This window comes from Pseudorca crassidens, chromosome 6 (assembly GCF_039906515.1).
Source record: "Pseudorca crassidens isolate mPseCra1 chromosome 6, mPseCra1.hap1, whole genome shotgun sequence".
NCBI lineage: Eukaryota > Metazoa > Chordata > Mammalia > Artiodactyla > Delphinidae > Pseudorca > Pseudorca crassidens.
The window spans coordinates 133,415,949-133,431,744 of NC_090301.1; the positions used below are offsets into that span (position 1 = coordinate 133,415,949).

General features: G+C 56.2%; 1 protein-coding gene across 2 annotated transcripts in view; it reads right to left on the reverse strand.

Moving 5' to 3' along the window:
• Positions 1-15,796, reverse strand: part of GLI2 (GLI family zinc finger 2) — a 248,427-nt gene that overhangs the window by 172,656 nt on the left and 59,975 nt on the right. The window contains exon 2 of one of the 2 annotated variants that reach the window (XM_067742345.1): positions 12,284-12,458. The exons of the other annotated variant lie outside the window; for it this stretch is intronic. Coding sequence (XP_067598446.1) covers positions 12,284-12,428 — 145 coding nt within the window. The 5' untranslated portion in view covers positions 12,429-12,458. The remainder of the gene's footprint in view (positions 1-12,283; positions 12,459-15,796) is intronic. 2 annotated transcript variants of the gene reach the window in all.

Sequence of the window (15,796 nt, forward strand, 5' to 3'; positions counted from 1 at the left end):
GTAGGGCTTCCCTGGTGGTGCAGTGGTTGAGAGTCCGCCTGCCGATGCAGGGGACACGGGTTCGTGCCCCGGTCCGGGAAGATCCCACATGCCGCGGAGCGGCTGGGCCCGTGAGCCATGGCCGCTGAGCCTGCGCGTCCGGAGCCTGTGCTCCGCAACGGGAGAGGCCACAACAGTGAGAGGCCCACGTACCACCAAAAAAACAAAAACAAAAACAATTCTCTTAGGTAGATACCTAGGAGCGGAACTGCTAGGGCCTCTCTCCCTGTTTTCCATCCCATAGTTAGCCCAGAGCTGGCAGAGCTGGGGGCCTGGCATAAGGGCACCACTGTGGGCAGAGGTCAGCTGGAAAGCACCACACCACTCTGGCCGCTAATGGCACAGCCAGGAGTTTCTGCAGGTGAGGTCACCATCCCGTGAGAATAATGACAGCAGCCCCCTGTCGCCCACATGCAGACCCAGGTGAGCCCTGTCACCCCCACTTCACACATCAGGCAAGGGTAGCCCACGCTCATACCTGACTGAAGGCACCTGTTGTTTTCCTTGGCACCAACACAGTCTGGAGAAATGTGACCGATGGGCAGACTCAGGACCAGAAACGGGACAAAGGTCCCACCTGCGCCCAGTCTCAGAACTCGCAGAGGCAGCAAAGTGTATCTTTGGTAATTTGTGCTTCCCTTTATGACCCTCTTCTACCCCTACTCAGCTGCCCCAGCCCTGGTACTCCGGTGCCCACAGGCTGTCCCCGGGGAGGATACTGGCACCAGGGAACCTAGGTCACAAAGAAGAATGAATGACCACGTGGGCCTCTGCACGATCCCAGAGGCAAGGTGACACTAAGGGTGGGGAGTAGGGGGCGCGACCCTGCCTTGCCCGCCATCACACCTGCTCTGCACGCACGAGACTTCATTTCCAGGACAGCCGGGATCGCAAAGCTCAAGCCTGCTGTCCACCGCCAGCACCACACCAGACCCAAACCCTCCTCTCAAATGTGGCTGCTCAAATGGGGTGCAAAGTCAGATGTGGAAACGAGCCTTGCTCTGTCTGGTGTCAGGGCTTCAGACGCCCCACTCCCCACAAACACAAGCCGGTGGTCCACGCCTGCTGGGAGCAGTGCCAGCCAGCACACAGGCACAGGGAAAGAGCCAAGGGCAGTTTCTCCAGATGGAGCCCCTCCGGCCCCCTCCCTCCCTGCCTGCCCTGGAGGAGAGGCTGGCTGAACCCGGAGGGGGGTCCAGGGTCAGGCCAGGCTGGATCTCCAGCGTCCACGCACAGCTATGCAGCAGCTGGAGGACACAGATGGAGCCGGGGCCTCTGGACACAGCATCACAGAGCTTCTCTGCCCCAAAGCAGAGACTTTTGCTGGGGAGTGAAGGGAGCCCCTCCCCCAAGGGGCTGCCGGGCCCAGCCACCCCGAGCCCATCCCCGACCCCAGGACCTTTGCACATGCTATTCCTCCAGCTAGAATGCCAACCCCCTTGCACATCACGGGCAAACTGCCCCTCCTGTGAAGACTCTGCTCAGATACCTGTGCATTCATTCCTTCATCCCTTCCCTCTCAGATACCTACTGGAAGCGTTCGTGCTACTCTGGGAAATAGTTCTAGAATAATCCTAATAACAGCAATAAAAACACTAATAGCAACTACTACCTACAGAATGTCTACCATATGCCAAGTACTATCTAAGCACTTTACACTGGTTATCTGCCCTGCAGCCCTCAAAAGATAAGTACTTTGTCTGTTTTTAAGATGAGGAGACCAGGGTTCAGGTCAGCAGAAGATACCCAACTGGAAAGCAGCAGAGCAGATGAGATTCAGACCTCATCTGTCCGAGCCTGAGCTTCGGCCCCCAACCACGCCGGCCGCCCCAGAGCTATGTGCTCCGTGCACCAGCCCCGTGGCTGGCTCTAAGCCCCGCCACACTTTGCAAACACCACTCTGGTAACCTCTCCCCAGCCATCTGATCTGAGTGTGCAGCTGCTCCCAGCAGGACCCCAGCTGAGACAAGGCACACAGCTTCAGGCCGTGGCCTTACCAGGGCCGACTCAGCCTGCAGGGCCCTTTCAGGGCCTCCCCTTCCCTGCAGTTTTCCTGATCACCCAGGCATCAGGCAAGTGCCGCATCAGCGCCGAGAGTCGAGGCGTCTGGCTTCTCCATGGGCCAAGCTCTTAGTGACAAGCGCTACGGCTCCTGCTTCTTGACTCTTCTCACCCCATCCCCACCTGCCCCTTCTGGTGTCCGCATTCAGATGCACTGCTTTCCCCCCCTCACCCATCAGTGTGCCGAAAGGGGGGCACCCCTGATGGAGCCACAGGACCTCAGCCCGCGTGGTCCAGTGGCCACACACCCACCTGGGTGCCCCGGCCAGCCCTGGGTCTAACGCCAGGGTAGCCAGAAGGCCTCCTCCTTGCCTGGTCCCCAGAAGCCACTGCCCATCCCGCCACGCCTGGCTGCTGGACCCCTTGCCACCAGCCGCTCTGCCTAAGACTCCTTCCCACTGCAGGCTGAGCTTCCGAGCCAGCTCTGCCAATCTGACACAGCGGGGACCTGCCTTCAGCGTCTGTGGCTGGCTCCCTGATGCCCTGGGGAGCAGAGGGAGGTCTAAGCACTCCACCTGCCACCGAGGCTGCAGCCCCGCTCAGGCCACCCACCCCAAAGTAGAGGCAAGTGGGCCAGCTCGCTGACCCCCCAAGCCCTTGCGCCCCTGAGGAGCCGCTCTGATGCTGCTCCCCCACCAACGACCACCCCGCTTTCCTCTTCCCACCTGGAGAAACCCCGAGCATCCCTACGGGCCCGGCTCTCACGCCGCATCCCCAGGAGCCTCCCTGGGCAGGATTCACCCCGGGGCCCCTAGAGGGCAGAGGCAGTGGCTCTGCCATCACATTTCTGATCGGAGCTCCAGAACCATCCGTGGGAGGTACACGTGAGCTGAGGGAACCCCGAGGCCCCCTGGCCACCTCAGGAAGGCCAGGGGTCACACAGGCACCCCGAACACCAGGCCTGCCCTCATTTCTTCCAAATGTTCCCGAGATCAGATGCCGTGAGACCTGGCCACAAACATAAAATAAATTATCCTCCCCACACCAGTGATAAATGGTTCTATTAGCAAACCAGATTGTTAAACTCCGATATAACAGAACGCAGGAAACCGGGACCCATCCATCCTCCCTCCGGCACATACTGAGTTGCAAATAGGTTATTTTGTGTGTAAATAACACATTAAAACGCAGCATTAGCTGTGTCTTCTGATAGAGAGGAAATTGTTACAAATAAATAATTCCGGACAGGAATGTAAAATAAGCCAGATTTAATAGTGCGTGCCTGGTGCAGCCATGTTAAACATGCCTAAAATGATAAAGCCCAGAATATACTAATAGGAAACTAGGCGCTGACATCAAAGTAATGAGGCTGTATTTTCACCAAGCTTTAGAAATGCTAAAATTAGTTTTGACAGAACCAAACATCAGAAGAATGTTTCTAACATAAATACCGTCCTTTTGGGAAGCTGGGGTTGCGGCCAGAAGGAGGGCAGGGCTGGGGAGCAGCTGGGTTCCCCCCGCAACCCATAGGCAGCGCCTGGGAAATCGGTTTCCAGTCCCAATGGTGCCCCCTGGTGACCCTTTGTGCTTCAAGTGTCTGGACCTCAGTCTCCGCATCTGTAAAATGAACGGATTCGAACCAGATGATCGCTAAAGCTTCTTCCAGCTCCATCGCTGGAAACGACTCTGAAGCTTTCCCCAAACCTGCAACAGTTTAACATGCAAATAAGCCAGGAGAAATGAAGCTGCGTCTTCGAGGCGGGGCCCATGTCCCGGGGACAAACAAGACCAGAAGCCACAGCAGTGCCTGGGACGCCTTCATGCTGCCAGGGCAGCTCACGTGCCAGCAGACGGCACAGCGATGCGGGTCCGAAGTGCAAACATAAGCCAAGGAGCAGCGGCCAGAGCGCAGACCCCGGGCTGGCCTCGAACGCCGAGGGCAAGAAGGGGGGGTGGGGGGCAGTGGAGAAGCCTGCTGTACCGGGGCAAGCGGGCGTCCCGCCTGACACGGGGTGGCAGCCGCTCTGAGTGGCTTCTAGAGCACGAGGTCTCACCGCCGAGCATGAGGCCACCGTGCGCAAGAGGAAAGCCAGTTCAGATCCACGTCCCCAACGTTTACTTGGTCTCCACGCAGGCGCTCTGCCAGCCACTCTCAAAGGCTGTCCCATTCCACCCCATCGTGGCCAGAAGGAAGCTCCAGTCCTCACCCTCTACCCAGGTACCCCGACCCTCCAGGACGCCCCTGGCACCAGAGACCGTCCAGATCGTCATCAAGAGTCATTTCGAGGGAGGGGGAATCAGTTTGAAATTGGAGATTAACAGATACACACTACTGTATACAAAATAGATAAACAACAAAGCCCTACTGTGTAGCACAGGGAACTATATTCAGTATCTTGTAATAATCTAGAGTGGAAAAAAATCTGAGAAGAGTTATATATATGTACGTGTATAACTGAATCACTTTGCTGTACAGCTGAAACTAACACAGTACTGTAAGTCAACTACACTTCAATTTAAAACAAGAAGTCATTCAGAGCCCACCCTGAAAATGCCCAGGCGACTGTGCTGTACCCTGCTTCCCGGCTGTGCAGAGCTGTCACAGATAACTGAGCTCTGCTTTCTGGAAAAGCCTTGTGGGAACCGGTTGTTCCGTGTGGCTGGGCCTTTAAAACAAGCTCAGAAGCGGCACCGACAGCCATCCTGAAAATCACTTAAATAAGAGTAATTGTCCACTTAGTCACACGTGAGTGCATCCTCGGGCCCAAAGCAAGTGTGTGGCCCAGCTGGGCAGCTCAGGTGGCCAAGGAGGCTTGGCCCACACAGCAAGCTCCCTGCCGTCCAGGGAGCCTCGGGAGGGGAGCCAGGGCCCAGGAGCAGGCCAGGCCCGAAGGACCCTCGTCCCAGGGGACCTCAGGGGCAACAGAGGCAGCCGGCCACCCCAGCCCGCTGGGCACACAGCTGGCGTGACGGCACCAGCCTCACTCCCCTCACTCAGCAATCACTTACTACGTGTCTGCCTTGCTGGGGATGCAGTGGTGAGCAAACAGCACCCTGTCACCGTGGCATCGGGGCGGGGTGGGGGACGGGGGAGGCTCAGAAACAGACACACCAGGGACTGAGGTACTGAAGGAGGACAGGGCAGGGTGGGGGCTTTGTGACGTGGGATTTCCTGGCCTGAGCATCACAGCGAGAACACCCACCACCTGATTTCCATGTTCTGGCATTTGCACAGCATTCTGAGACAGAGGTGGATGCCTCCCCTCTGAGCATAATGTACTTTGAAGAAACTTTCCAAGAAGCCAACAGCCAGGGAACAAGACGAAGGGGTGGCCAGGGGGAGCTTAGTGAAACGGAGGCCTTAGGTAGCAAGGGAGTGCCGTGCTGACAGCCATGCAGGGCTCCACCCTGCCAGGACTACCAGCTGCAACTCCCACCAGTTCACCACCTCCAGGGGTCTTGTCCATGCCATGGCCAATGACCTGGGAAGCCTGTTAAACATACACATGCCCAGGCCCCGGCACGGGAGATTCTGTTTCAGCAGGTCTGGGCAGCCTGGGAGTCTGCATTTATTGTAGTCTCCTCACAAGATTCTACGGTGAGGCCAAGCTTCAGCATCCTCTGATCCGGTCCTACCCTCCAGTGCACAAGGCTGAGTTAATGAGGCCGGGGACGCACTAATCCAGGAATGAGATCCAGGACCCCCCACGGGAGCCAAGCAGGACAGGAACCACCCACATCTGATTTCCAGCCCAGCACTCCCTCCGCCTTCTCGAGTAGGAAGACACCAGAAATCTAGGCTTCCCGCCACCTGCCCGGCCTCAGGAGGTCCACTACTGAGGGTTACCAGAGAAGGAGAGGCTTTCTAAGTCAGGCAGAGCCTACAGACCTAGGAAAGGAAAACTGGTGATAGCTAATAAAGCAAACACTTAACTTGGAGCTCACTTTGTACCCGGCACCTTACATGTGCTAACTCAGGTAATTCCCACAATGCTATGAAGCAGGTAGCACTATTGTGCCCATTTTACAGATGTGGAAACTGAGGCACAGACCTGCCTGAGGTCAGCAGAGCTGGGCCTTAAGCAGGTGGTCTGGATCCAGAGGCTGGGCTGCTTCCGACTACGACTCCACACTGTCTACAAGGAGAGAGGCAGCTCCTACCCCCCAGAGGCCCATGCCAAGCAGGTGTGAGCACGCTGTACCTCGCCTGTAATTTCTGCACAGCCGCTCTGCGTGTAAGTCCCACTTTTCATGTAGAAAGACTTGCCTCCCACTGCTAGGGCACAGAGGGCCCAACATTTAAGAGTGATCAGAATCACCCAGGCTCACCAGGCCCCACTCCCAGGCTCTGCTTCAGGAGGTCTGGGGTGGGGCCCAAGTCCCGAGGATGCTGATGGTGCTGATGAAGGGGCCACCCTGGGAGCACCCTGGCCAGGACGTGGTGGGCACTCACCACAGATGCGTCATAGGACTGCTAAAGCCCGTCTTGACTTCGGGGACAAGGAAAGCTCACTGGGGTGAGACACAGCTCTGAGCTTTATGGCTCCAGCCCCTCTGATGGTCCCACCCTGGAGGCGTGGGGTGGCTGGTCTCTGTGCTCAGCTGAAGCACACAGAGAGGTTCGGAAATATTTTTGGAAAGAAAATCCACTGTTGAAGAGGGAAATACAACAGCATCAGGGAAGTTTCAGTGTAAGAAAAATGAGAAACATCTGAATCAAATTACCTTTAAAATTACGCCATGTGAAAAATTAAAGGGAAAAATAGCTCTGGGTCAAAACGTGTTTTTAAAGTTTGCTTGATGGCCTCCCAAGTGTTAGCACAACAGCTCAAGAGGCTGGGAAAGCCCCCACCGGCCAAGGCTTCTGCCATCCGGTCTGGCCACAGGACCGTTCGTCCCTTGGGTACAGCCCTGCAATGCAAAGGTGTTTCTGATGCACATCATGGCCAGGTAGGTAGGGACTCTCGGTGGAAACACCCAGCCCCGACCGCGTCTAGCCTCATGAGGCCGGGCGAGCCAGGAGACTTTTAAAAAGGTCCTCCTGCAAAGAAGTCACAGCCCCAGACCTCCAAGAGCTGGAGGGGAGCAGGCGCTCTTAGCCTGTTGGAATGACAAGGATGGTGACAGATGAGACCTGTCCAGGGCTGGTGCAGAGGCTGGACGCCCACACACGGTACCGGCAGGCTGGGCTTTAAGACCCAGATCACCCACGAACAATCTAAAATCATGATCTCAAAGCAGATTCAGGAAGGAGATGCTCAACGTGGGAGAGGCAGGAGCCCTGAGCCCCAGACTCCGCTCTCCACGGAAGCAGCAGGTGGCCTTGGGCAAGTCCCTGCCCCACCTCATCTCGGTCCCACCTACACACGGAGAGGCTCTGACCGCCCATGAATTAGACGTGCCGGCCACCCCCCGACCCCAGCCCGACACCCAGGACACCCTGCGTGTCCTTTCCAAGCCTTGCCACCAGGGACGCCCACCTCCTTCATCGCCCACCTCCTCGCTCTGGACCCTTACTCCCTTTCTCATTCCAAACAGGGCCAAGGAAGCTGAGTGAGTCTCCAGATATGATCAGTCATGTGCTGGGGGGAATTTAACAACAGGCTCTGGGAGAGGAGAGGGGGCTGAGGCAGCCCTGATGCGTAGGGTTTGCCAATTTTTTTTTTAACATCTTTATTGGAGTATAATTGCTTTACAATGGTGTGTTAGTTTCTGCTTTATAACAAAGTGAATCAGTTATACATATACACATGTTCTCATATCTCTTCCCTCCTGCGTATCCCTCCCTCCCACCCTCCCTATCCCCCCTCCAGGTGGTCACAAAGCACCGAGCTGATCTCCCTGTGCTACGCGGCTGCTTCCCACTAGCTATCCACTTTATGCTTGGTAGTGTATATATGTCCATGGGTTTGCCAATTTTCATGGTGCAAATACTCCGACCACGGCAAGGTCAAGTGACCTACCTAAGGTCACAGATGGGAGAGACAGAAGGAGAGAGTATACACTTGGCTCTCCCAAGTCGGCATAGTCTGGGTCCGGTGCACCTTACTTTTTTTTTTTTTTTTTTTTTTGGCCACGCCACGCGGCTTGGGGGATCTTAGTTCCCTGACCAGGGATCGAAGCCAGGTCCCCAGCAGTGAAAGCGCTGAGCCCTCATCACCGGACCGCCAGGCAGTTCCCTTCACTGACATTCTAATAGTGGGTTCTAGAAGGCTGAAGGTCCTTAGGAACCAAAGGGATGAGTTTCCTATGTGCAATGTACACCACCCCGAGTCCCAACATCTGGACAACCACTGGTGAGGGCACCTCTATGAACTATAAAGTTGGGATGGACAGGCTGGGACCTGGGACCTGGGACCCTTTGCTGCGGTGCCTGCACCTGGACAGACGTCTCCTGGAGCAACAGATACAAAGAAACTATAAGGGACTAAAAATAACCGCGTGCATGCCCAGCTGGGGCAAATTATGGACAACAAGATACAAAAAGACCGAAGAAACCCAACTGCCCCTTCTGAAGAGCTGGGAGCAACAGGAGGGTCCTGCGCACGCCCCCTGCACGCAGCACCACCAAGGGGGTGGGCAGAGCGCCTAAGCCACCCCAGCCGGACCCCTGGAAGACCCCTACCCTCACTCCATATAAAGAACAAGCTCGCCCCCACAGCAAGCAAGGGAACCTGTTGCTTTTTCTCGCTCCCCCCTCCCTGCTACAGCAGGGCCCCGATAAAGCCTTGCCTGAATTTCCTGTCTGGCCTCTAGTCAATTTCAGTTGATTGGGGAAGGCCAAGAACCCTGGTTGGTAACAACAGAGGTGAGATATAATTTGCATCCTGCTTTTTCACACTTTAATATTAGAACACAGACACATCCCCCCCTTATGATAAAGTCTCGATTAACATTTTCAGGGTCTACATAATGTCCCATTCAACAGCCGTCCCACAGTTTGATTAATCAATCCCCTGTCACTGAACGCTTCGGTTGTTTCCAATGTTCACAGTTACAAACAATGTAGAAATGAAATCTTTCTGCCTGAAGGTGTGCTCAGTCTTAGAGCCAAAGTCCTACAATTCCAGGGATGGGACTGAAGCTCCCGGAACCAGTGGCACTTGGCAGGGGGCAGATGAGGGGTCAGAGCTGGCCTGCAAGACAGGGTACCTCCCACCTCTGGGCACCTTGCAGAGGTGGGTGGTCACTGCCTCACCAGTTCACAGGGTCTGGCCCTTTTGCATTCCTTACCACATGGCCCCGACATCCTCAGACAGGACTCCCCCTACTCTGGACAGATGTGTAACAGGCCCTGGAACACTGAGCTTGCGTAAGCCATCCTTTCTTTCCGGGAAAGCTGCAAACCACGGTGCAGAATCACGGGGACGATCTTGTGGACTCGGAAGGGATAAACTGGGTGTCAGGAGGGCCAGGTGTCCGAGTGAGTGGTCACCCGCTCAGCCACAGGGAATGAGCTCAGTCCTGCCCCTGCCTCAGCAAACAGGCCTCGCAGACCAGGACTGTTACCCCATCTTTTCCAGAAACAAGTCAGGGACAGGGCCCTGGACAGGCAGCTCTCAGCTCCCCGCACCCCTGCCCCAGCCCAGCGTGCACCGGGCAGCACTGCCCCTCTCCCAGGCCTCTGTGCAGCCTCCCTGTCCTTCCCACCAGCCCCACGCCGGCGGGCTGAGCTCCCCCCGCCTCCGGCCAGCGCCTCACCAAGGCCACCTTCCCCTGACGTCACTCAGGGCCACAGGGGACCCTCAGGCACTGCCTCCTGCCAGGCCTGGTGCCGAGTGCTGACCTCCAGAGCAGAGTGCAAACATCCTGGCCCTGAGAGGACCTCCGTGTGGGGGACACGCACGAACCCCCTTGTGCTGCCGGGCACCACATCGCACCTGTCCACAGGCCTACGCCCCTGCGGGCAGAGGGGCCCACAGCAGAGGCTCCTTGGGGCTGTCTCCGGTTTGCTGCGTAAAAGAGGAGGCTTGCTCACAGCACCTCTGCCCCCAGGGGTAAGATCCGACGTCACGACATCACACAGACTTGGAATCACATCTGCCAAACGTCCCCACAACACAGATTAGGAACACGAGACCCAGAGGAGGGAATGGCCTGCCACACCGGGACCGGGCCTGGGCTGGAACGGGGACCCAGGCCAGCGACTCGGGGCTGCACCACCGGCCTACCTTGCCCCACCCGCAGAACGCGGACGTCACGGTCCCCCAGCCCCAGGGAACCCGCTCCAGATGCCACCTGCTCTGCCCTGACTGCAGGACGGCCCTTCCCAAATGAGCTGTCCAGAGAGTGCTACAGGGAGCAAGGGACGTACCTAACTCGCTCTGATGACAACGTGCCACCTGTCCTGGGCGACTGGGCTGAGGGCTACATCCACCCAGCGTAGGAACCTCACCAGTCAAGCGCTCCTCTGGGGTCGGGCAAGGAGGGGACGGGGCCTGCGGGGTGGGCAGGACCGCATCCTTGGGGGGCGAGTAGAGCAAGGTCGGGTACCTCCAGGGAGCGGCTGCACCCCAAGCTGTAGGCCCGTGGCCTGCCCCCCGAGACCAAGACCCCCTCAAGCATCTGAGATTACTGCCCCATTGCTGATAGCCAGGTCTGATGCTAGAGGACTTCCTTCCCAATCATGCCCTCATTTCTCTCTAATGACCACGCGTCTGCTCTCGGCTACAGGACGTGGCAGTGAATTGGGCTGCGTGGCAGCTCACGATGCACTGATGGCTCCAGAGAGGGTGAGGGTCCGGGCTAGGGAGAGGCCGAGGCGGGGACAGCTGAGGGCCCGGGTGCGGGTCAGAGAGGCACCGAGGCCACTCAGGCCTCAGAGGCCCAGGCGCCTCTGCATCAGGCAGAGGGACGGCTTGAGGAATCGCCACAGGCCAGGGTGGGCCCTGACCCAGGAGAAGGAACAGACCACGTGCAGACCCAGCCAGGCCCGGGACAAGCCAGCCCTGGGACCACCGCCAGACCCCCACCCTGGGCCTTCCATCCCCTGGCTCCCGACACCACCTGCATGTGGTCCACCCTGGGCTTTGGCTCCTTCCTCCACCCTCACAGAGGGAGGGCCTAGAGAGCCCGGCTCCTGGCAGGGACGGGGGTCAAGGGGTGTCACGCAGAGCAGGAGTCCTAATACCCGAAGGTTGGCCTGGGCTCGCCCCGTCCTGGCTTGGGCCACACATCCTGATAATGACCTCCAACTGAGAATCACGGGTGGGGGGGGGGTGGGAATAGAAACAGTGTAGTAACAATGAACCAGAGGGCCTCCAGTTCGCTCTTGGAAACAATGACTCCTACCCGCTCTGAGTGTCCTTCCAAATCCCTGCACTCTGGCCCTAGGCTGCACCCAGCACGGCCTGTGGACTGGCTGTCCCAGCATCATCCAAGCGCTGGTTAGAATTTCAGAAACTCAGCCTCGCCCCGACTCACCGACTGGGGGTCTGCACTTGAACAAAGCCCCCCGCGACCTGCAGACATCAACATGTGAGTGGCGCGGCCGGCACTCACACCCCACCCCGGCGAAGGCGCATTTCCCCCGCTGCTCTGGGAGCTGTGCTTCAGCGGCGAGAGCAACAGGGCATGACTAAATGCACTTGAATAAAAAGGGGAAGAAAAGAAATCTAAGTCTCTCCATTCCTCGGAGACAGAAATAGTTTTGTGGCCTCCAGATGGACCGCGCAGACACAAGGGGAGGTCTCGTCTTCCCGCCAAGCTTTCCCAACGGGATGCTGGCACGGACCAGTGGAAACCAGAGACTACTTCTCTTCGGGGCAGTAAAATGAGAGGCTGTGGCTCGGGGGGTCCTTCTGTTATAATTAAGTTGGCCAGAAACTCACCTAAGGATGCTAAATTCTGTACCTGACCCTCTAATTACAGCCAGAAAGGATCAGGAGACAATTACTTTCCAAAATAGCCCTTGGCAGGCCGGAGGCAACCAGCAGCCTCTTTGGCACATCTGTGCCGACAGAATGCACCCCAGGGCTGCCCCACAGCCCCGAGCCTCCCTTGCCTCCCCTCCCCTTCTCCTGCTGGAGCCTGAGATGCCCAAACCCCCCGATTGGGAGTGGCTGGACCTTCGAGATCCACCCACAGGCATCCATCCTGGTGCCTGGGGTCCCCAAAGCTGGGGCGCCCTCTTGCTCCCCCATAAACCCCGCATGGCTGCCCGATGACATCGGCCTCCCGTCTCATTCAGTCCGAACGGGCTCATGAAAAACACCCCCCGCCAACCATGCAGAACAGAAAGTACCTCCTTGGGTGGCTACCGCGGCCGCCGCAGTGGCCACCGCGAGGGCCGAGGCCTTCCTGCCGGGGTCGGGGAAAGCGACGCCCTCCAGGATCCCACTTTTGGCTTCTTTCTTGTCCGTGGCCGTGGCTGAGGCGGACGTCTCCATCCTAGCCACGCATAGTCCTGGGTGGCAGCCCTGGAGGAGGAGACAAAGACACTCACCAACGCGGCCCCCAGACCCAGCCGGGACGCGCCGACGCAGATTCCCACCCGCTGCCGCCACGCGCTCCTTCTCTGATCATTGCGAAGGAGGGTTTAATTAATTTTGAGAATTCTTCGTTCTGAGATTCATCTGGTCTTCTGAACGACCTCACGGACCACAGCCGAGCGTTTTTCACTGCCTGTTACCCCCGATTTTTCAAATCTAAGCAACAAGTTCCTAGTACTGTGCGTGGCGACTAACAAGAACCACCTTGAGAAATGAGGTCAGCAAGTGATGCCCCTCATCTCAGCCTCACAGGACGAGAAAAATCAATACAGAAACCGCGACTTGGCAGTCCTCAGAGGAAAGCCCCCGTTCTCCCGTTTCTTTGCAGCTCACCGGCTCCACCTTTCACTCACTCACGTGTATGTTCGTTCATTCTTTCATTCATTCGTTCATTCCTGCATTCCACAGAGTTTTCACCATTTACGCACTCGCACACATTCAGTCAATAGCTCTTCAAGCCCCTGTTATGCATCAAGCATTGTGCCTGGTGCCGGAGATACAACCCACAGAGTTCACATCCTACTTGGGAGACATAATAAGTAAAGGGGAAGATAAATGTATATTTTGTCTCTCATTAGCGAGAGAGAAGGAAAGAAAGCAGAGGGGCAGGATAGAGCGGGGTGGGAAGGGCAGGGGGGCGGCTGGCCTGCTTCTCTGAGGAAGGGATGGGATGCCACATGAGGGTCTGAGGGAGCCCACGGCAGCCAGAGGGCAGGGGCGGGAGCCGCGGGCCTGGCAGAAAGGAGGCTGGCTTGTTGAAGGAGCAGCAGGAAGGTGAGTGCCAGCCCTGGAGGGTTTTGAGCAGAAGGGGGGTACGACAGGACTCACAGTACAAAGGGGTCACTCTGCCAGTGTACGGAGGGCAGATTTGGGGGATGGCGCACGACTGCAGTGACCTGGGGAGATATTGGTTGTCTGAGTTAAAAGGACAGTGGCTCTGAAGGCAGAGTCCACAGGCCTTGCTCGGGCCTGGATGTGGGGTGTGCTAGAAAGCGGAGTCGTCGTGGGTTACGAGAGAGGAACCCGGGGGATGCAGGGCCCAGGTAACGCTCCATCTCCAGCTGGCTGGTGGGCCACAAGCAAGCGTTTTACTAACTGATGCTTCATCATGTACAGATGCTGCTAATTCAGTATTTGTATCAAATATTACGGAACAGACATCTGAAAGCCAATTTTCTTAAAAGGATGGGGGTAGTGTCAAAGATGGCTCCGATTTTCCGCTGAGCACTTGGACGATTGCACGGTGGGGCTGTTTGCTGGGATGGAGCACAGTGGGTGAGAAGCAGGTTCGGGGGCAAAAACCAGGAGCTGGGTCTGGGCCGTGTTAAGTCTGAGACGCCTATTAAGACATGCAGAGACTGAAACAGGAAGGACCTACTGTAGAGCACAGGGAACTCTATTCAATAACCTGTGATAAACCATAATGGAAAAGAATGTGAAAAAGAAAATATATGTAAAACTGAATAACTTTGCTGTACAGCAGAAATTAACACAATGTTGTACATCAACTATACTTCAATAAAACTTTTTTGCAAATGGCATTATTTCATTCTTTTTAATGGCTGAGTAATATTCCTGGAGAATGTCATAGTGAGTGAAGTAAGTCAGACAGAGAAAGAAAAATATCATGTAAAGAGAAAGGTATAGCTTATATGTGGAATCTATAAAATGATACAAATGAACTTATTTACAAAACAGAAACAGACTCACAGACTTAGAGAACGAACCTATGGTTACCAGGGAGGAATGGTGGGGGGAAGGGGTACTTAGGGAGTTTGGGATTGACATGTACACACGGCTGTATTTAAAATGGATCACCAACAAAGGCCTACTGTGTAGCACAGGGAACTCTGTTCAATACTATGTAACCACCCAAATAGGAAAAGAATTTGAAAAAGAATAGATACATGTATTATGTATAACTGAGTCACTTTAGTGTACACTTTAGTGTATCACAACATTGTTAATCAACTCTCCTCCAACAGAAAATAAAAAGGTTTAAAAAAAAATTTTTTTTTAAGATAAGCAAGACTGTTGGAAACGCAAGGCAGAGCTTGGGGAGAGGCAGAGGCTAGAGATGGGAATATGGCAGCCACAGGGCAAGATCTCCAAGGGAGAGGGCGGAGGGAAGAAGTAGAGAAAGCTCCAGAACGAGACACGGGGCGTTCCAACATTTCCAGGAGGGAGAAGAGAAACCAGCCAAGGAAGTGAGCAGGGATGAAGGAGCAGGAAGGAAGAGAAAGTAAAATCACCAGGAGAGTGTGGGGCCAGGAGTCCAACCCAAGCAAGAAATGCCAGGAAGGATTATCTCCATCACAGGCTCTAAGAGGCCCCGGCGCTGCACGGTGGTGACCAGGGCCCAGGTGGGCTCAGGGAGAGACAGAGGCACAGACATTTAGTCAGGAATCTTTGCCATGAAAAGAAGATCAGCTGCTGTTTCAGAAGGAAGGCAGGTGGGTCTGCACGCTGGTGGGAGGAGAGGGTTCTGGGCAGAGCCCGTGGATCGCGGGTGGCAGAAACCAAAGGCGATGGTCAGCTCCATCCCCGGCGGCTGCAAATCTTACATCTGCAGGCCCCAGAACCTCACCTTTTAAAAGTCTGCACGATACTCTCATGGTTTTCTAAGCAAAAAGCGGGAGTATACAAGAGTGATGGGTGTGAAGCCAGAGGTGGCTGCAGCCTGGCCAGCCTGCTAAGCGAACAGCCCAAGCTCTGGACCTCCCGGATTTACCTCACCCACCAGACTGTATGGTTTCCAGTCTTTCAAAACCCCTGTCCAGAAACCCCAAGATAGATGAAGGACAGGGAAATCTCCCTGAGGATTCTGGTGAGTTATAAGGTTTCCTCTGGCTTGGAGATTTCGGGATCGCCAGCTGATCCTTTAAGCCTATTTGTATAATCTGTGCTGTAAGAGGCTGGCTGGCTGAGCGGCCACCAGCAACAGCCCCTGGGCCACGCCTGCTCCACCTTCTCTGCCCCCTTAGCCTGGCCGCAGGGGCCACCCTCCCATCCACCTGGCCGGCACTTTGGGCCACCGTCCCACCCCATCCTCACCCCCCCATCTGATCAGCTGCGATTCCCATCAGTTCACCCGCAAAGCACCTGGCCTGCGGGGCCTCTCCCAGCTGGCTGCTCTGCCAGGCATCCTTCCCTTCTGGGTCCTGGTCCCCCTCCAGGTCCCCCTCTACCCTACAGCCAGGCACCTTCCCCGAACCAAGTCTGGCCAAGGCCTCGCTGAGCCCCTGGGGCCTTCAGGCAAAGCCTTC